The sequence below is a fragment of the Rhea pennata genome, chromosome 5, assembly GCF_028389875.1.
Source record: "Rhea pennata isolate bPtePen1 chromosome 5, bPtePen1.pri, whole genome shotgun sequence".
NCBI lineage: Eukaryota > Metazoa > Chordata > Aves > Rheiformes > Rheidae > Rhea > Rhea pennata.
The window spans coordinates 25,000,306-25,022,565 of NC_084667.1; the positions used below are offsets into that span (position 1 = coordinate 25,000,306).

Genomic DNA, 22,260 nt, shown 5'->3' on the forward strand with positions numbered 1-22,260 from the left:
ACTGGATCTGATTCACTAATTTTTGAGAAAACTTCTGTATCACATGATTTCACTCAATTTAAGAGATTTAAGCTGAAATAAAACCAATGGAAGAGAATGGAAGAGCCAGACTACTGAAAGAGAAGTTTTATTCATGCAGTTACTTACATTTATTATGACAGCAAGTTTTCCTATACCTCTGAGGATATTATACCAGATTCCTGAGGAAGGAGACAAACATGTAAATACTGCTGCAGTCATTAGAATTAGATAAATGACATTTTCAGTTAACAATGTTAGGAATGCTTATGACTGTGCCAAACTATAGGTATATTTTAAACAAAAAAAGAACAACTTAAAGACCTGCAAGCAAAGGAAGCCAACTCTGTTTTCTAAAGCTGTGTTCAGGCACCTAATTTTTAGAAGTTTTGAGCTAACAGCTCCTTTAAGGAAGTGGAAGGCCAATGTGAGAAAAAGAAATGCCAGCATAGGTAGAAAAGAAAAAGATCATGAAACTTCATTAAAACTTGCTCAGATGATTTCTCCTACTTGAGCAAAAAGAGTTACAGATGGGGAACTGGACTCCCCACAGATGCAGTACAGAATATATTGATCTATTAGTTTTGGAGAGCTATCCAAATCTGAGGGTATAAGATAAATAATGAGGAGAAACAATTTTGAGAAAGCAAAGCTTCAGTAGAGTCACTCTGATGGGATTTTGCATTTGCATCTGGCAACTCTAGCAGGTCGTCTTCTCAGCACAGGCTCTGTGCATACAATATGCAACACAACTACAGACAGGCTCAGGGTCAACCCCTGCGAAGGCAGCATGAGGCTGATGCCCAAAGGTCACCCAGGTACACAGCTCTGCCCTTCTTCATCACCACAGCTTGAAAATTTCCCCTTAGTTGAAGTGTTTCAAGTGCTAGATTCAGTCTGTGCTGATGACTCTGAAGTATGTAACCACACCTTTTTTTTTTTCACTAAAAAAGCCCCAGCAGCCTGGATCTTGACTCCTCTGGCCCTTGGTGAAACTCATCTTGAAGGATGGACATACAAGACTCAGTACTATATACTTAGTAAGAGAAAGCTTGATTGTCCTTTTCCATCATTTCTTTAAAACCAAAGCATATCTTTGTTCACTGTCAGAATCAGTAGCGACAACTGGTAGTTAGTGGGAAAGGCAGAAAGCGTATCTGTTAAGGGCTAAATATAGTTTCTTTCCTAACTGCCATGTACATTTGCAAGTAATATATGTAAACTAATGTATGGCCTGATTCTGTACTACTTGAAAGGGTAAATCTCTGACCTTTGAGTTCTGCAAAGTATGAGTGATAGAAAAAAATCAAGGGCTGCTATCAGGTATGTTTGGTTACAGCCCTGATGAGCCAATCTGCTATTCTGGAGCTAAGGAGGAAGAAAGATCTAAGAGGCTTTATACAATGTTACATCTCCAGAAGATTCTTATAGCGTGACAGAATCCTTTGCTTGATGACTGACATACACTTTCTACAGTTTTGGTCTTCTGGCACGGCATACATAAGTTAGCCTGCACAGAGTACAGAATTTAATGTCAGAAAAATACATTGCAGTATCAGCAGCAGCCAAGCTAGACCTCCACTCACAGGCAGTGATTACATACAGCCTTTACTAGGTACAACCTCCCTTTACCAACTCTGCCGGTGCCTACCTAAAATCTCATCTGGTTTGCCTACAGTCATCTCATGATTTCTGACTTTAGGAATTCTCTGATTGGGCCTGGATTGCAATAAACTGCAATTAATACCCTCTGAGGAAAAGAAAAAAAAAAGGCAAAAAAACTTGTCCCCAGCTTCTAATGAGCACAGCAAAAGCAATGTCAAGGTGAAGACAATAACACAACAACATAAATGTGTTCTTCAGTTCTAGGATAATCCTAGAACAAGCACTCAGAAATGCTCTGCTTGCTGTTCACAATACCAGAAATAACACCAAATTTAGTAATTCATAGCAAACTTCTTCGGCTCCTGCTGACTTCCTTTGTAATATGAATAATTATTTTAATGAGCTTTTTTGAATATCCCAGTTAAGCAACAGCTAGGAGAAGCAGCTCCATCACTGCATATATGCCTCATTCTTAGTCCCTCGGCGATAAAAGGCAGACTGCTTTGCCATCATTGTACAACTGTGGAGCCTCACTCCAGTTAGAATTGCTGCAGCTTTCAAGCTCCCAAGTTTTGACATTCATGCTGAGTAGGAAGGGATACATTTATCCACAGACATTCTGGGCTCCTCTCCTTCCCAAGTGTATTTCTCCAGCTCCATCCAGAATAATTAAATGCAGAAATTTTTGCTTCTGCAAGACACTTGCATTGCCAGGAAGAACTGTTGATGTGCAGAGCCTTGCAGCATATTTCACTGTTGTATTGATCATTTTGATTTGAAAAGTGATATTGTTTACTTAATAAAATATTAATCTAAATTTAAAGCACTGCTCTTTCTATTTTAAAAGCAAAGGCTTGATAAATTATGAGAGTTCACAGTTAAGCCATAGTCTAAGGTTTTGAATTGTCCTGTAAATATCTTCCTGTTAATGAAACTAACTCAGCATAATAACATCCTGCCATCAATCTAGGAATAAGCAAACAGGGAGTTATAACAGCAAGGCGCACTTACCTATATCCTTTGCTCTGACTGCTACTGGTCTCCTCAGCTCGGTAACAAATTTTTTTGCATCTAGACGGATTTCAATGATGTTGTTCAGCAAAGCAAACAACGGAGCCAGTGGGAAGGATGCAACGAACAAGGTTACAAATCCAAACTGAATGACTGAAAAGAAAAAAAACCAATTTCAATGGATATGGTCGGTATTTGTCAAACGCACGCAGCATCATGTCAGTACCATTCCCCCTAACAAGACACCACTTATTGGGAGACTAAAACATACTGCCTGGGTTACTGTGTCTTCCCCTAGAAACAGTTGGAGTGACTGGTACTCCATGCAGACACTTCTTCCAAAAGCCAGGGCTGGTTCAGGAAGGCAAAGTAACCAGAAACGTGGGGAAGCATCAAATACCATTCCCCACCATCGGCAAAACTGGCACTACCTGCTCTGTGCCATGAACAGGGAAGGGCAGGAGCTGGGGAAGTGGTGCTAGGCTAAAATCTGTCCCCAACAATTCTTGACCGAGGAGTGATATGAAGAACATGGTATTACAGCAGCTCTTCTGGGTTATTGAGTCCTGTCATCTGCTGCCTCCAGGGACTGTATTAGCTCCCATGTGAACTCAACATGCTCCATGAGGTGGGCTTTGAGCCCTCACTAATCCCCCTGGATGCTTTTTCTTCTGAAGTTCAAAAGCCCTCTTCATGCCAGCCCAAATCTATTCATGATAACATCTATTTGTTGTCCTATTAACCTTGTTCATTAGTTTACACAGATCTTCACTCTTCCTAATGTTAACCTGCTATGTGTATTTAAAGAAAGTGATCTCTGGCTCCCTTGAGCTGTCATTCTGCATTCTGAAAGAAGCCAAGATCTTTATGGTGCTCTCATAACAACCTCTTTCTCTGATCATCTCAGCAGCTTTTCTTGCACCTGTTCCAGTTTGCACTCATCCCTTCCAAGCGTGGGTGAAAAGAACTCTACAGAGGGCTTCAGCTTAGCTTGGTCTTACCCCTGCTTCATAAATGACGTTACTGATTCTTTGTCCTTACTGGAAATAACCTGCTGGCTACATCTTGGGATCACATTGGCTTTTGTTTCATGAACACATCATGTTCATAACATGCTTATCCTGTTACTGTTATAGCCCAATCGTTCTCTTCATTACTTCCAACTGCTGATGTAACTAATTGCATATATTCTTATTCTTAAGAATTGATAACATGACCTCATATTTTGTACTATTAAATTTCCACTCTGTTTTGACTGCTCTGAAACTCAAGGTCATCTAATATTCTAACCTGCCCCTGTTTTTACTATACATGCCAATTTTTGGTATTAACATATTTCATTATCCTTTTCTAATTGTTTTGCCTAGCCATTCCTGAAAATACTAAATAAGATCGCCCATTTGACTGAGCCTTCAGGAACTTCTGATACTGTTGCAAACAGCATTATATACTGCAGTTCTTTTCAGCCTTTCAGTGGAAGCAGAAGAAGAAATGCAGCTTTAGAGTTTAGAGTTTTAAATTAGCAGAGCTAATTTAAGCTGACTGCTTAAGTTCCATATTAATTGATCAACATAACGATTTAATTGAGAAATATTTATGCAATCTGTCAAGTACCACCTGGTCAACAGGCACAAATCTCTTCGAGAACATTAAGTCCAGATTTCAGAAAACAGTCAGTCTGGAGTGAAAATACACAGTGGAAACTGTAATATCTGAATTAAATTTAATAAGCTATTTCCAACCTAGGTGCAATTGAAGACAAAATATGCCTCAAAATCTCAATTTTATACTATTAATTATTTGCATGTAAAACTTGGCAGTAATATGTCATATAGCTTGATAGAAAATATCTAATGTATAGTGCTATTGTAAGGTACCATGAACACAAAATAGCACAGTTCATCCCTGTAGCAGCTAATGGTTGGCTGAAATGTGCTACAGTCCCAGAGTATACACTTTAATAATTAAGCTAACATGCATCTTATCCACTCTCCACCAAATCTGCAGTTGAAAAACCTCATCTATGTATCCCAATTAATCAGATTAATTATGGCTTAAAATGCCTCCTTTCCACCTCACTCACTCATTTCCATGTATTCAGGGGTAAGTCCAGCGAAAGGCTCCAGGTTATAGTCCACTTCATAACGCTGCTTTTTTTTCATGTGCTCTTCATGGTCTAAAGAACGTCGACGCTTTAATTTCATGTATCTTATAAATTTCTTCATTTTTCTGGAAGAAATGGAACGATTCAATTAGCCAGCTATTCTGGTTGCAGTGCCCAATTCTCAGGTGGATGAAGATTGACAGTTATTTTATATTAACAGACACAACAAACTATGTATATTTTAATAAAAACTATACAAGAGTTACAATATACGAAAAGGAAACATCACAGATGAGCATATACAGATACTCAAACTTTGTCATAGCTAAATCTCACATTCAGTATTATACCTACTGCTAACCAGGAGGAAATCAAGATATCTCCTAACACTTTTCAAAGATGTCAGCATTGTTTGATGTTACAACATTGGCAGACAGTGCTGTAGAACAAAAATATTTACTATATAGAACAGGCAGAGCCTGTAAAGATCTTTTATGAAGCCTACAAAACAACTTCATATCAACAGGCAGATAATACACACTGTATTATAGACACGGTAAAAAGTCATGCATACACACATAAAAAACCTTGCAACTTACGGGATGCCAATCTCGAATAAATTGTTCTGAATCAGCTGTTTGCCCAACATGATAATACTGAGCTGGATACACAACTCCATTAGGCAGCCACCAGGAGCGCACTAAAGCGGACAGAGGAAACGCAAATCAGAACATCTGCATCGCTCTAACAGTGCGAGATGCTGTTCCCAGGTGATGAGATCACAGACAGGGTAAAATGTAATTACCTCTTCCATGCGGAAAGAGTGAAAAATGTACACATAGTCTCCTGGACGTCCAACAAATCTAGAACACAATGGTTAGAATTATAAACCTCATATATAATATGTATTTTTCTTAATTGATTCCTGAAGTCGACTGTGAAATGTTATACCTTTGTGTGGGGCAAGTTAATGGTTAGTTCTGAAAAAGCAAGGAAAGTAATTAGGTATTTCCCGTTTTGGCATTTTCCTGGGGTTTTTTTTGTTTGTTTGTTTCTTTCTTTGATTGGTTCATTTTTGGGGGTCAAGTGCTAACTTGACTTACAGTTTTTACTGAGTTGTTTACGTGCCCCCTAGTATCACAGGGGCATCTTTGCAAAAATCCGCTAAGGTGCATCTTAACGTGTTTGGACTACATGTGGGCACCCAACCTCTTATCTGCTGCATTAGCCAGAACATGTGATACGGAGTTCATTTTAGCTTTGTATTTTCATGCTGGTTGCAAGAGGAGAGATACTGCTTGCTAGATGTAAAGTTAGAGAGCGATAAATAGACAATACCTGGGGCATTATATCTGAACGTAGAAAGTTAAGTTGGCAAAATGGCTTTAACAAATTTGGAACAGCAGAATCACAAAGATCATTGCTTTATCCCGTAAGGCTGTAGTTTTTAATCCAATACTGAGGATTTTTTAAACCACAGTTATTTTATTATACAGCCCTTTTCTCAGGCTCAGCTACAGCTGCCTCACAAAACACAAGCTGAAATCCTAAACGACGTCTTCCAATACTCACCGGCCTTTGAAGAAAGCAACATAGAAAATGGGTGTATAGGCATTGACGAATTTCAGAAGGAAAGCCTTAAAAATCAGACGCTCTTCAAAATTCTTGTCAGTTTTTGGAACCTCTGGAAACCATATGACATAAATAAGAAACTTTAAGAGAATATCCTATCTGGAGCATTTCAAAATCTTATAAATATGGACTTCGGAAACTGTCAGCCACCCTTTAAATACAGGGGTGTATATATATCTTCGGAATGGTTAAACCAATATGGCCTCACTGAGGTCAGTGGTAAATCTGCTACAGATCCTACTGTTCAGCTGCATTACAACAATAATTCCAATTTCATTTCACATCTGGTTGACCTCCACAATAATATTTGTTTGCAGAATGGACAAATACTTATCTGAAAAGTTTTCTGGACCTTTTTCTGGACCTTCTGATGTTTTTGCAAATCATTCAGAATATTTTTTCTACAGTATTTTTTGCATTCACTGTTTTTCATTTCTTGACTGGTCTTATGCCAAATAAATAATAGTAAAAATATGAAACTAGTAATTGTGTGATATAGAAGAGTCCAGTTCAAATTCAAGATTAGGTACAGGAATTTCTGCTGCATCCATGTCACCCATAACTGGGTTAGAGATCAGTACCACAGCTGAAAGAAACACTAAAAATAAAGCTGACACTACGTGCACCTTGATATTGCTAAATAACTAGCAAGAATTTTAGCCTTACAATTGAATTTCTTGGGTTTGCTACCAGTTTGAAGTTAGTCATAACAGCAGGTCATTTTTTGTCCTCTCATAATTGCATTAACAGACATGACTGGAGGATTTGAACCCACCGATTTGAGTTAGCCACCTTGCTATGCAGCCGTATACTTCATCCAGGATGATGATGACAACCAAATTGATAATGACAGCGGTGGCAGTGACAGTGACCCTAACACTTGACCGGCCAGATGGAGTTGAACTGATTGCTAGAGCTGCTGCAGTTGAGATTCTGTATATTATGACTCCAAATACGATAGCAAATGTCAGCCCAACCTGCAATTAAGAATAGCATAGTTTCTTATTAAAAAAATTAACTATAATTCCTTTGCATTGGACTTAGCAATAATCTTAACAACAGGATCTCTGGTCACATCCCAAGTCTACCAAATTCTATATAAAGGCTTCCAGTTGCTTTAGTGAGCTGTGGAACAATCAGATCCTCTCTTGCTACTAATGAGACCATCACATGAAAAAAAATGATATAATTATGATACCTTCACATGCAAAAGGCTTTTTAAGAGGCACCCAAATGTAAAATACTTGTTTATATTAAAATGTTAGTGTACTCCCTTTCAGTTCTAATAGCAATAGCATGTATACATAGTATTTGCCTTATAAAAAAGGAAAAGCAAGGCTGATGCAGAGGAGTGTTTCAGTTTAAGTCTGCATAAATGCCTTCCAATTCCCTATGAAGATTCTCTAGTCTGTCCCGAATTGAAGTTAAATCTAATGCTTCAGCACAATGTAAAGAACACCAAATACCAGACACATGGAGCTGAGAGTAAAAAGGTATGTGGGAAAGAGTCTTACTCACTTTTCATTGCTTAAATAGAGAATACATTAATAACATGATACTTAAAAGGCAGCAATTCTTCAGCTCCCAGTGAAATTACAGGAGATGCAGAAAATACCGCAGACCTGGGCTTTGCAAGGTGATGCGACAAGGGTGTTCCCGTCATCTGCTAAGTCGCACATAGCTTCCAGATGAAGCGAGGAGTTTGTCACCCAGATCATCCTAACCTCATCACCTGCACGGCCCTTTTGCATCCCTTCTTGAGGGAAGCCTGCTAAAGACACCTGCTTTTGCCACAGCATTTCCCTTCAAAAAGATTTCATTTAGTATCTCATTTAGCCAGGCTATTTCTCAGTGTACAATAACAATATTAATTCCAGTTCCTCCTCCTTCAACTAATCACTTCCACATCGCACAAATCCACAGAGACTGGATTTACCGCATCTCCATTTTCTGAAAACAGACATTTTACCAAAACAAACAAACAAAAGTTAGTTTGGCATATTCTACCTTTGGAAAGGGCTTAAAACTTTTTATCCATCTGCTACTCAGTTGCACAATTTTAATTATTATTTCCTTCAAAATTTGTTTTAAAGGGAAATGGCTTAAAGGCTTTGTAAGCAAATGGATAAACGTTGTTCTAATCATTATTTTTCCTTTTTCTTGAATTAAATTCCCTGTTTTCAATTCTCCCATTGTATTGTACAGCCTCAAACTCGACTGATTTAGTAAAAATCCTTGCAATCCAGATTGCAATTTGCTATATCATGTTTTCAAAAAACTTCAGAATAAACATTATGCCACTCTCTAGCCCTATGTACTTCTAAAGTTTTGTTCCATCAGTGGTGGTGGTATTATCCATCGCTCTCATTTCTCACTTGCCACTTTCAAATACAGTTATTTCTTCACTGATAGCAGAGGCAATTTAGGATTCAATCTCTTTAAAAGTTTGCCAGTTACAAAACAGTAAAGTGTTTGGATTTTTTTCAGTGGAAAAAGTCACTGCAGACAATCAATCTGATGGCCTGTCATGCTTTCACTAACATTTGTATCAATTCTGTTCCAAGCAATGACTCGGTAATGTACATTTCAGATGTTCTTACCATGAAGATGATGCCAACAAAATTGGTGAGATAGGCTGGAAAACGATCCTTCCATGTCAATTTTTCTTTGTCGGTCTAAAATTTGAAAAAAAAAATGATGAAATTAAATAGAGACAGAGCAGCAAAAAAAAATATTTTCTATTTGTGCATTTGACAAAAACATGGAGAAGAAGGACCACAAATACACAACCAGTTAGAAGATGCAGACACAGTGTTTACAGTTACAATTCCAAACAAGAAACTGTTTACTTGATATCTAAGTTCAAATTGGTCAAGCAGCTGCACAGTGCAAAAAATCAAACAAATTTTTCTAAATACCTTTTGAAGGAAATGTGCAAATACTCTATCATCTGTGATGTAAGATCTCTTCTACTGTTAAATATTTTCTTTTGCTTTCCCTGGAAAAATTCACCTCCCTCTCTTCTTCATCCCCAAATAATATCTAAAGTCTGCATTTACAGAACTGATGCCACTGAAATATAGATTAACTATGCTGCTGGAGACTTGCAGGATCAACACCCGTTGGGCAGGGAAGATTTTGTTTTGCTGTGCGATGGACTTCACATTGCTTCAATAGCAGTAATCTGAGCACCTGACTATCCATGCTGCGTTCAGCAGAATGTCTCGGTAGGAGTCAACACAGGTACATAAAATAACTCATTGCTGAATATCCTAAGTGCCGTCAATCACCCATTGCTTCTCCCACTCTCTATTTGGCTATGAACATCTCATTTAGAATAATATTGCTGATCTGGATTCCTTCATAAACTTTGAAGTCAGGAATTGTTTCTAAACACCAAAAAGTAAACAACAAAGTAACATTACAGAAGGCAATGCACACATTATAATGAACATAAAAATATTACTTTAAAATTTGAAAATATTACCCTAAATTCTGTTCTTAGCATATACATGTTATTCTCAAAGAGCAAGCAACACTTCAAACACATGGCCCATGCTCCATTGCAAAGCACAACATCTATCCAATATAGTGAAGCTAAGATGAGCCAAGCAGTGCCATTCCCAACATGCAGAAACAGTGACTAAAGAAGTACTGAAGAAGGGGCAGGGGCAGAGGAACGACAACAGAACTAAAGGCAAAGATTACACAAAAGTTCAACAGCCGAAGTTTTTTTTTTTTTTTTTTTTTTTTTTTTTTTTTGATAAAAACAATTGATTTGAGTCTTCCATAATTACTCATAATTTTAATTTCTTCACAAGTTTGAATAAAAAGTACCAATTTCACCCCAGCCATGATTGTTTTGACTGTTTGTCTCCATTTGTTTGCTGTCTCTTCTGGAAAATATCGATGCTTCTGATGGCAATTAAAGGAAACAGAAAAGGATCGTGCAACACAATGTTACAAAGCACTGCTAAATTAATCTCTAGGCTCTCTACTGAGTCAGTGTACACAGCAGTTTAGCAACAAGCAAATGCTCTGTTAGTTTGCTCAATGCTTCATGTTTCAGCTTTAGATTAATTAAAAAAAAACATATATAAAGAAAACCCCACAGCAACAACAAACTGCTCTCCTTGCCCCAAACACTTTGCTCAAGGTTCAGAGCTCAAGTTGACCTGGCAAAGGATTTTCTTCTTTGCATTTAGGATTGCAACCTTCTTTTTTCTTTATGATGTGTAAAGTATCTCTGTAAATTTTGTCTTCAAAAATAACTTACTTTATGTGACTTTTGAAGAAAAAAATATGAGGAAATTCTAGGTTGGCTTTGGATAGTTTTTCCTTAAGTAGATCTCCCAGTTATCTTATCACTGCTGAATTAGAACTTTAACACTCCAGATCCAATGAAAGATAATTACTGAGTCTTTCATAAAGACTCATTTTCTCACGTTTCCCAAATTAGCAACATCCAAATTGAACAGAGCCCAAAAAGTTATAAATAGTCTGTTTAAAAAAAGAAAAAAAAAGTCCTGTCATAATTGCTCAGCTTTCATACTCTGATATTTTGAGGTCATGATTCATTAATTGTCCCGTTATCCTACAGTATTCTACATTCAAGGTCTGAACTTCTAATACACCAAAAAGAAAAGCAAGTTACAGATATTTAGTTAAATACAAAGAATCTGTATTCAACATTGTTTATCTAGCACGTAAATGGGCAGCAATCCAAATTCTTTTTCTTCTGCAAGGGACTTCAAAGCAATGCTGCAAGTAAGGTATTCCGCACTACACTAAAAGGCTTGCGTATTGTGTGTGCATTGTGTTCTATAAATAAACTCGAATATATCAATATCAGCTTTGTAGCATCCTTTAAGGGCATATCATTCCTTAAGTATAAGCACATGACAAAATCAGACACATTTAATTCAATGCCAATCCACATTATGCATATTGTCTATTACAGCATGCTCCATGTTAACATGGTTACCACAGTTATATTCTCATAGGGCTTTCCACCGTCTAACCCCTCAGTTTCAGCCACGGTTCCGTGCTACTATTCCACCAGCAACAGATTCAAAAGAGGAATTTCTGCCAACACCTTTTTGACAGATTTTGTTTAAGCAAGAGCATTTACTTCTCTGCTTAAAAAATGCGGTCACACAAACAGTTGAATTCTTGCAAGTAAGGGGGAAGTAGCCTTGAAACAAGCATTTGGGGGAGACTGGGGGCTTTTTCAAAGTGGTCTGCTGCTGACAAAGAGCAATATGGAATTACAGCCTCCAGCGGAAGAGTATAGAAGCTCCTCAGAGGAATTGCACTGCCCATCAGTACGACAGGCAGCACCTTTTTCAAGGCAAGAGAAAAGAACAAATTAAATGAAGTAGTGAGGGATACCTTACTCAGTGAAACAAAAGGGAAGCTATTTTTAAGAGGTGGAACATTATTACCAAAGCTAGAATTTGGCAAGAAAATTGGTGTGAATACTCCTAATTAATACTCTATCAAAAAGATAATTTACTAAAACAGTAAGACCTCAAGACGTAAGAAAAAAAATAAAAAATACATTCGAATTCAGTAGCAGAATATTCGTGTTTTAGAGCAATTTCAAAAGTTGGAAACATACATCAGTCAAGACACTGTTCCCATTTCCAGAACACAAAAGCAAGATCTACTGCAAAGATGAGAAGGCCATGAGAGGCTGCCTTTTTAGGATGGAAAAACTATCCAAAATTCTTCAACTAGAATATGTTCTGTACATATAGAATATGTACAGAACCTCATATTTTAGCTCCAAGATTAAAATGAAGATGTCATGAGGATGCGTGTAGCAAGACAGAAGAACCTCTCCTGAGAAACTTTAGTTACTTATAATAGCACAGGATAAGGTGTTCTCTACCAGTTCGCTCCAACTTTATTCATTAGCCTAACAGGAACTCGCGTTCAATGAGGATGGATTAACTTCCTTAAAATACACTGCTGTATACTATTATTGAAGACATTTCCAGACATAATCAGGTGCTGTGTACTAAAATTTACAATGTATTACATAGAGGCTAGGATTGAAAATACTTGTAATTTAAACACAATATAGAGTGTCTCTATTTTTTCCTGCTTTTTTCTTTTCTCCTGGTCTTGAAACAGTGCCTGCTACAATTGGGCTTTTTCACAGCTTTTTAAAAGGTCAAAATATGAATATTTTTACCATACCTCTTTGTGTTTGTATTCTCTTCTCAGTGATTTTTCTAAAACTTTAGCTTCATATTCTGCTCTTGGATGATCCTGTGAAGTAAGTTATACTTAAGAAAAAGCAAAATTATTTGTTTTCTCTATCAGCTATGTATGAATGAATGGCAGGTTGATTTCCTGATAATTCCCAAGTTTTCTAATTGAATTCTGTCAATTGATAGTTGAGTGTAAATTAAAGAATATGTAAAAATACAGTACCATTCTAAATTCTACAGCAGAAACCACCACTCTGCAATCCCTATCAGACACCTGCACATAACCCTATGTAGACTGAATGTAATACATAAGAGTATACAGCGCAACCTGCAGAGAGCATGGTTCAAAGCATGTGATATGCTTAGATTTCAATGACTTTTCTTTTTGATAAAAATCAGATTTTACATGTTGTTGATTGTAATTTCTGTGATCCTCAGCTCATGAAGGAAATTTATCTGCTGTAAATATGCAAAACATGCAGCTGTGGGAACTCACACAATTGACAGTTGGTCTTCAGATGGACCAAGTTCAGATGTCCTAGTCTTATCTTTGACAGCACTCACAGATTGCCCATATACTTTAGAGGAGAGGATGAAGGAAACATTCAGAAATACAAAGAGAAAGCTAAAAGATTCAGAAAATACTCAAAATTATGCATTGGATGGAGAACAGAAGAGACTTGAAAAAGGTCTAAACAAGTGGAGAGGGGAAGGATGGAAAGGAAAAAAGAATCAATGGAGTTCTAAAGAAAATCTGATGCTGGAAAAAGAAAAGGCTAAGATCAAAAGATGTCTTTCATCAGCAGACATATAATAAAAAAGGTAGAAGCAATTAAAAAAAAGTTTTCCAAACCTTGACTGCCTCCTGCAGGAAACCAGAAAAAAAATCCACAAAAAAAAAAAAAAAAAAAAAAGAAAAGAAAAAAGAAAAAACAAAACACAAAAATTTGATTATTGAACTGTAGCAGGTTATATTGCATTTATATTTTAAAAATCACATGAAACTAAATGATAGGTACAGCAGACGGCTAGACATTACCAAAGCAATTCGGTCTACTCATGCTTTTAAATGATGTTTACTAACATCATTGTAAACATTATATGAACTAAGTGTCCTTAAAGAAAAAAGTCCAGAAGATGATCTACTTTGTATTTCAGTATATCATTTGAAACCCTTATTTCCTATAGCACATAGTTTCAACTTAATCACCAAAATCAGAAATAGGAGGTGGTTAAATTTTCTGCTGAACTCAAGATCATGTTATCTAGAGTTGACTGTACAAAGCAAAGAACAAAATATACTGTATTAACAGCTGCTGCTTTTGGTCACACAACATTGTAGTGGTGCAGAGCTCTTGAACTCAGACATAAAGGAGATAGTCATCGGAAAGATACAGTTAATCCTTTCCACTTTCATGTATGCTAACAACAAGTTACCAAAAATAAAAGAGTAGTATAGTATCCAGGAAGTAAATCCCCATACTCTCTCCCAGTAAAGTAGATATAATCTAGCAAAGTGCATGGCAGAGAGGCTGCTTCCATAGTGTGCCTCAATATATTATGGAGGAGAAATAAATGTTAAGAGGAGGTAATTCTAGCACAAAAATTTCTGGCAGGGAGGGGAGCAATAACTGTACTAGGCTCACCAAGCTGCATGGCACACTGTATAGCCAAGGGCCCACAAAGAATTTGTTTCAGCAAATTGAACAATGTGTTGTGCACCTATTCAGAACATCTAAAGATATGACAGGTACAGTCGTATTTGTTTTCACAACAATAGTAAAAAATCCATGCAGATAAGTAGCAAAGTAGTGAGCTTTTACACAAAGTGTAAGTTCTTGCTCAGACTTTGTGGTGGGATTGTCATAGTTTTCTGAATATGATGGGACAACAGAGAAGACCTCTATTGCATGCTGCAGTCCGTTCTGAAATGCATTAAAGTCAAAGGCACGACTGCACGGCTGTTGCTCCGCTATGATCCATTGTTGTAAAATGACAAAATCAAAAGTTGACTGTAAAACAGATTCTCAACTGACTGTTTTCTCTCCTTTCTTTCTAGAACTTCACTGATTCGTAATATCCTTTTTTATTTTCTTTTTGTACAGATCTGGCCACTTCTCCTTTCACACCACTTAGCACATTTAATATAAATCTGTCGTGGACTTTTTTTTTTTTTTTTTGGCATACGCAAAAAACTACCACCTCCACATTTGTGTCCCTCCCAGTGCCCCAAACCCACATGTCTGGCAATATTTTCTTAGGTATTTGCCAAGTCAGGGCTTGATCCGGCATCATTAAAGTTAATGGGATTTTTTCAGTGCTCTTTTACAATGCCGTAACTTTATCAACTTCAATGCGTTCAGTACTGATTTACAGCAGTGCGAGCTAAATGAGGTCCGTGGTTGTTAGCACCCTGACAGCAGCCAGGGAGTAATGCATGAGCTGTATATTCCATGCCTGCACTCCTAGGTGTGACCTGACTACATATTAAAAAAAAAAAAAAAAAAAAAAAAAAAAGAAAAAAAAAAAGGATTTTGTGGCTATACAATTATGTTTCTATGGCAACAACGTGTACTAGTCATACTCTTCCTATAAAAACCTCAAAGAGTTCATGTACAGGATTTTCCTTTTTTTTTTTTTTTACATGATGGAATACTGCAGGAGTAGTATTCCATGAAGCAATGTCTAGCAGCTCAAAGTAAAAAACTATTTATAATACAATGATGGAAGTCAAAAAGTCAGAACTTAAGTGACAAACCTCCTCCTCTTCAAAGCCAGTCAGGTCCCATCTGTAGTTGAGACGCATCTGTTTTCTCTTCCAGTGTTCCATAAACGTAGCAGCTGGAATAAGAGTTTTTAAAATAATTATTTAGACATTTTATAAAAAGTCTGAAATTGTATCAGCCTGGGTTAGAATTTGTCTTAAATTTGTAACTGCTATGAATAGGCATACTGGCCAAACTCATTTTCATTAGGTTGGTGTAAATCTGCAGGTTCTGATCTCCAGAAGGTCTCAGCAGATACGATACTGTATAGTACACAGGGCCAGTTTAACTTTACTCCATTTCTATTAGTCTTTTATTCAGTAGTAAGATCCGTCTGGGAAATATTGATCATCAGTTCTAGGAGCCAATCTTTTTTTTTTTTTTTTTTTTTTTTTTTTTTAATGTAAGCTAAAAGAATGGGCGTTTATTATATCCATGCCTTCATGTGGAAAGATTCATACAATTTTTAAGGGGTCTAAAAGTCAGACACCCAAACTTAAATTTGCGCAGATGACTAATGATACAGTTGGTCTTGATTTCTATGTAAATCTGTCCATAAATCTGAACAAAACTGCCTCTTAGTGATACAAAATATAGCTCATTTAAAGCCTTATACACGTTAAAGCAGTTATATTTCTGTATGTGTGCTTTTAGTGGTATAGTTATTCCCTAAAAGGTAGTAATACAAAGCATTGTATGTTGTTATAATTACATCCATCCAGTGCTTACAAGGGTCTGGTTAGCTCTGATAATGACACCCAAACTCACACACTCATGGCAGTGTAAAAGCTGAAGGCGGGCAGATGATTAAAGAGGAAACCTTTAATTTTTTTTTTTATTTTTTGAAATTATGAACATCGACCTTTTCTTTTTCGTTGAAGAAGACTCACCGAAAAGAAACACCACTAAAGCAATTCTTGAGTCACAACAAATACTCCCCGCCTGTATCAGTGTCTCTGCCTCTGAGACTGAGGAAGTTCTCAGAGGACATATTTAGATGCTGGGAATACACCAGTACGCTATAATAAATAAGCGATTATGAAAGAGGCAAGTCTACCGAGAAATGGGGTCCCCAGGGGAGTTCTCTGCAGTGAGTATAAACAGATGTGCTCAGAAACATTTGCGATCATATTCAGAAAAGCCAGAGGCAGGGAGAGGGTAACAAGGTTGAATAGAGAGGAAAGGACACTACGATGACTGGAACCACGTGATGGTCATAGCATTCATTAGTTTTTCAAGTGAAACTCTTACGTGCAAAACCAATAACCGAACCCCTGTACAAGCTATATACTTCCCGTAAATCAGTATCATCCTAATCATATCTTAAAAGAGTCTGTGTCATGATCCTGGAATTCCCTCCCCTTTCCTCACCCCTGGGAGTTCCTGCACTGTGGTCTACAGTTTCCATGTCAGTGAGAAGTATGAAAAATGAAAGGTATATTGTTTCTTACTGCTACTAGAAATCATTTTATGGCATTGACTTACAAAAATGTAAAATGAAAATATTACATCTGAAACACAGCCAGCTGTTAGCTCATTTGAAGAGCAGTGAGTTAATGTGCCAGGTATAATGGAGTAGCAAGGCACCACCTCTTTGCCAAGTATACCTGTATTTTCATATTTCATCTGGGCCTATAAACAGAAATGGAGCTGAAAAATACCAAAAGGTTATTGTCTAGATTATCTCCTCATCTGGATTCTGAGATTTTTTAATATCTCTTCATACCAAAGCTTCAGGTCTACTCCTGAGGAGAAGTCAGTACTACTCAATAGAAGGTAAGATCCACGGTTGGGCCCAGGAGGCCGGAAGAGGCTCTCCCTAGACAGCCTGCTCTTTTGGAGAACAGCATTTTGTGCTACAGTCTATGTTTAGCAGTGAACTTGTGACAGAGGCCTAATTCAGTGCTAAAGCTGTTTTAACTCTCACATGAGTGTAGTTCTCCAGAATGTCAAAATACTTGCATCATAAAAAGAAAGCCTGGCCAAATGGTTGCTCACAATGATACCCTTGAACTTTGAGTAATTTCCATCTTATGTTAAAGACTTCCTGTGTCACCCTAGCAGGTTAGAAGTGCTAAATTAATTTAAAAATTTGTTCTACCAAATCCTTTGGAAATGAAGTTTGCAATAACTTGAATTCAGAACATCGGAGATTTTTTTGGAAAAAGTCTTGATTTTTCACAACTATAATTGACCTCTTTTTGAAAACACCATTATTTTAGATGCAGTTACTTTAGATACACCAAAATAAAATTTTATGTTGACTCAGAAGAATCTGAGGCATTTTGCTTCCCCAAAAAAGAATTTCTTTTCATTCTATTACAGATAGAAAGAGAACATACCCATAAGAATTGCACTTAAAGCTGATGTGATTCTCATTGCAAAACTGTCTCAGATATCAACCCTTATTCTGCACAGTGCCTAAAAACTGGCTTCTCCCAATCTGCCTTCCTTTGCCCCAAAATGTCAAAAATGGAAGCAGGGCCCATAACTCTCTGCTAAGGAAAGGGAACCAAACTCTCTCTTCTTTGGAGAAGAGAACACTCTGTTTTGAGATCCATGTGGGGTTCACAGTAACAGTAAATGAAGGAGAGAGAAATTGATATTTGATTCGCTGCATGAGCGAATCAGACTATTTAAAGTCTCTGACATGGCATCCTGCTTTGAGGTATATCACATTTCTCCATATATGTAACATGGCAGGATGATCTTTAAGACAGCAATGATTTTTAAGACTGCTGCAAAGCTGGTTTAGTTCAGTCAGAACAAATGAAAACTCAAACTATGTTTTTAGGATTAAATATAACCTAAAACAAGTTCTTTGATCACGGTTTACAGGAGGGGCAAAAACCTTGTGCTGCTCTGATACCAGTGCCAAGGGGAGGAGCCCTGGCAGTCTCCGAGCACCGCGTCCCCCTCAAAGGGCATCTGCTGCTTGATGGCTTCCTGACAGAGCCTGTCTCCTGCCTGCAGTAAGGAATGACACCAGGACAACAGCAGTGACGCCTGACCCTTATGCAGCCGGTGATAACCATCCTTGAGCCCTCCATAGCCCTCCCTGAACACACAAAGATTTTGTGGGGAAGAGGGTTAATATATTTTTAAAGTTTTACACTTGAGAAAAGAAACGGAAAGGTTAAACGATTTGCTCAAAATACAGGGGCAGTCGGCACCAGAATAATGTCTATAATGCTGCAGTTCTATGTTCACAGCCTGCACGTATGAAGTCTGCTTCCTGATAACCTTAATTGTATCTTCGAGCTCACTCAAGAATCAATCGTGGTTTGTCCTGAGATGTTAAAGGCCATTATACTTCCCTGCTGAGTCCTCCCCTCCACCCCAAAGTACATTAATACATTTCTTCTGTAATGTTCTAAAGTGGAAGCTGGCTCTGCAAATAGATTTCGTTGGCAAAGTATGCAATCCTGTTAATGAAAATTTGACATACCACACAGCAGTTTTATGACAGATGCTTAACAATTTCATTTGATATTCATCTTGAGCAACTTTTTGAATTTTTAGCCTCCAGTTCAGAAAATAAATTTTGAGGTGACAGTTTCATGAGAAGGAAAAGAATAGTTCTTTATGTAATTAACTGTCTGAGTATAAATATACTGCTTTATCTCTTTTGTTTTTTCCTGTTGTACTTTAAATAATTAAAAACTTAACATCAAGTCATTTATTTTCTTACCCCAGAGAGCCATGAAGACAGAAAAGAAGACAGTCGCAGGGTTATCAAACAAATGACTTGCACGAGCAGTTGCACAAGCAGAGCTCATTTTCCAGTAACTGCACGTTCTGTCACATAGGGGACACATGGTGATATTGTTTCTCTGGTCGCACATTTCCATACTGCAATGAAGCAACAAGATACACAGAAAGCAAAGTCAGCATAGCTCATCTTCCATGCTTTGACAATCTTTTCCAACAGACTGTTCTCCTCTGCACGGTATCCATTTTTGAAAGTGTATCTGGTCTGTAGGACCCTGAAATACTACTTTGACAATGCTTTGCACATCGTATCCTCAGTGCACAGGCCGCTTTGTAACCCACATCACCACAGCAGTCAGACTCCTCAAGCAAGACTGATTTCTTGCTCCATCCCCAGCTTGTATCCCAGTGAGTAACAGTGTATTTAGAGGTATTATTAGGAGATGCATAAGGCTGTATACTTCTTATTATAGGATCTTATAGTAAAAAAAAAAAAAAGTTTCAAAATACTAATTACAGAACTAATACTAATTATAAGGTACAAAGGAAGTGTGGAGTATCAAGACTCTGGAGTTCAACCTTTCTGTACTCCATCCACGCAGCTGCAATAGTGACACTCCCCTTGACTTCCTCGAAGTGGAATAAAGCAATCTTAATAAACGAAAGCATCTAGTTTCTAACATCTGTTAATCTGCTTTCCTACTCATTTTTTATGGTTGTTGTTCAAACTATATAATTTTCATCTACAGCTGATGATGGATGCAGGACTAACAATGCAAAAGCACAGGATATTAAAAATACTATAATACAAACTTACTAAAGAATTGAAAACAGTAGGACATCAAGATTTTGTTAATCTGACCACAGTTGCCTATTTTATATATGTATACTCTTGATCTATCTTTATGTCACACAGTATGCTCCTCACCATTTTAAGGGGGGAAGCATCAACTCTTACTATTATGTAAATTAATGTTACAAAGCACTGCTAATGATATAAGTTACAAGAAAGAGCACAAAGAGCAACCAGCCAAGGGTTATTTTTCTTTAGTTCATTACTGAAACACTAGGAGTAATATTAAGGATGCGGTTTGGTTCTGAGACCCATTCTCAGCCCTTTTTAGGGCTCCACCACTTACTGGAAAGCAAAATCAGTGGGACTGCAAGACAGCCCATCTGTGTGGAGTTGTCCTCATTTTATGTGCAGCTTCCAAGAGATGAAGCATGCAGGGCGCGAGGACAGAAAATGGTCAGAGCACACCGTACTCTGGCAGTTGCCCACTGGCGGACAGGCCCCTGGAAGCCACAGCCAGCAAACATAGATTAAGGCAGTCTTGTCACTCTGTGGATGGCACAGGGCTAGCCCTAGAAGTTGGCATCCACAGCTTGAGTTGTGCTCACCCTAGACATCACTGACAACACATTTATTCCAATAGGTAATATTTTGAGTTTCCAGTTGCCTCAAAGAATAGAAGAAAAATATGTTGTTAAAATCCTTTGATTAGCTCACACTGAAAGCTTAAGCTCTGCATAACGCACAATGCCAATGCACATACCCCCAAAATCATTTTCTCCCATAACCTGTAATTGGCCTAAATTAGCCTACAGAAGCATTTTGTTGTTGTTATTCTACCTTGGTATATTCTCATCCACAGTTGCACAGCCGTAAAGAAAAACGATAATCCCTACAATCGAAGCTGGAATAAGCATTTGTGTATAAACTCCCAGCCAGGCAAAATACAGTCCAATCTTCTCTCCGAAGTATTTTCTGAAAGAAATAAGAAGAAAAAAAAAAAAAAAAAAAAAAAAAAAAGGAGAGAGAGAGAAAGAGAATGTTTCCTATTTCTTAAAATATAACATGGCTAAAATTATGAATCACAGATGGATTAAGCATGGAGAAAGTAAGGTCTGATGACCTGTGGGAATTTTTTTCCCCTTAGAGGTCTCTCTTTCTCATGATGCTTGGAGTTAACCTAGTGATACAGGCACCAAGAAAGCCAGTCATTACAACTTGACATTTTTTTCTGCTTTTCTGCTGTGTAAATTAGAATCTTTGGATCTTCTGTGAGAGCTAATCCTTTTTTAAAAAAAAAAAAGGCATCTCATTTTCTTTAACATATTTACTCAGAGTGTCTCAGCTCTCACCGTGAGCAAACAGAATTCTTTGAGAATACTGAAATCCTGCACTCTTTTGAGCACTCTCCTGAGTTATGCTAAGCTGTGATTTTAGATGTGTGGGACAAGCAGGCAGATAACTAGAACAGAGAAATGGGACTTCTTTCTCATGGGGAGACTGTGCTGTAGTCTCCCTGGAACCCAAATTAACATCTCCGCCAGGTCCTGTTGGGCCACGCTGCTTGGCAGAGCTCCGCACTGTGTGCCATAGGCCAGTGGAGATGCATCCTCCCTTCCCTGGTGACTCCTCTGCTGGGAGGCCAGTACTTGTTCCAGATGGAGAGTCACCACAGGCAGTGATCGCCTGTTCCTACCCCATCCCCTACTAGCCTGTACACTACGTGGGACATGGCAGCTTGTTTCTAAATCCATGGAAAATTTTTGATTTTCTCTTTAAAACAAACAAAAACAAAAAACAAGGAACTTTCCATTCTCAAAAGTCCCACTGGGCTGTCCCAAAGACAGAGTCACGTGCAGGTACATCAGCATGTATAATAATCAATTTACATAACTTTAAAACTTCCTTGTGGAAACAACACATCAGTACAGTAGCAGTTCTCACCTCACCAGGTCAATGGGCTGATATTTATAAAAGACTCCATAGCTTGCCCACTCCTCACACAGGAGCTGCAAAACAGAAAGAAAGGCTAAAGCTAAAGCACTTCAAACAACTAGTTTCCCCTCTTCTTAAAGCAAACTGCAGAGCTCACACTGTGATCTAGTCTCACCACTTTGTGGTTTCAACACATAACTCAATCTGCCAATATATGCAGTCTGTATTAAAATCAAATTTGATGATCTGGCATGCTATAATACAGTGATGAGTTCTACTGCATTAAAAGGCTCTTCAACAACAGGGCTGATGGAAAACTACGGTGGAGAGATGGGGAAGGTAGTCCTGATTTTATGATTTGTAGCAGGTATTTAGCAGAACAGATGTGAAGGATCAATGTGCTTTAAGTTGTCAGACAGAGCAAACTAGCATAAACTGGTTTGTTTTCACTATCCTAATATTCAGCAT

The 22,260-nt window shown here is 37.7% G+C and overlaps 1 protein-coding gene across 2 annotated transcripts in view; it reads right to left on the minus strand.

Annotated features, from left to right (window-relative positions):
- ANO1 (anoctamin 1) overlaps positions 1-22,260 on the minus strand; it is a 90,201-nt gene that overhangs the window by 7,543 nt on the left and 60,398 nt on the right. For both annotated transcript variants that reach the window (XM_062577129.1, XM_062577130.1), the window contains exons 10-22: positions 21,802-21,866; positions 20,698-20,832; positions 19,045-19,205; positions 15,347-15,429; positions 12,575-12,646; positions 8,971-9,045; positions 7,146-7,347; positions 6,311-6,422; positions 5,544-5,601; positions 5,338-5,438; positions 4,718-4,863; positions 2,635-2,787; positions 148-200 (exon numbers count right to left, since the gene is read on the minus strand). In XM_062577129.1, the coding sequence (XP_062433113.1) occupies positions 148-200; positions 2,635-2,787; positions 4,718-4,863; positions 5,338-5,438; positions 5,544-5,601; positions 6,311-6,422; positions 7,146-7,347; positions 8,971-9,045; positions 12,575-12,646; positions 15,347-15,429; positions 19,045-19,205; positions 20,698-20,832; positions 21,802-21,866 (1,416 nt within the window). The remainder of the gene's footprint in view (positions 1-147; positions 201-2,634; positions 2,788-4,717; positions 4,864-5,337; positions 5,439-5,543; positions 5,602-6,310; positions 6,423-7,145; positions 7,348-8,970; positions 9,046-12,574; positions 12,647-15,346; positions 15,430-19,044; positions 19,206-20,697; positions 20,833-21,801; positions 21,867-22,260) is intronic.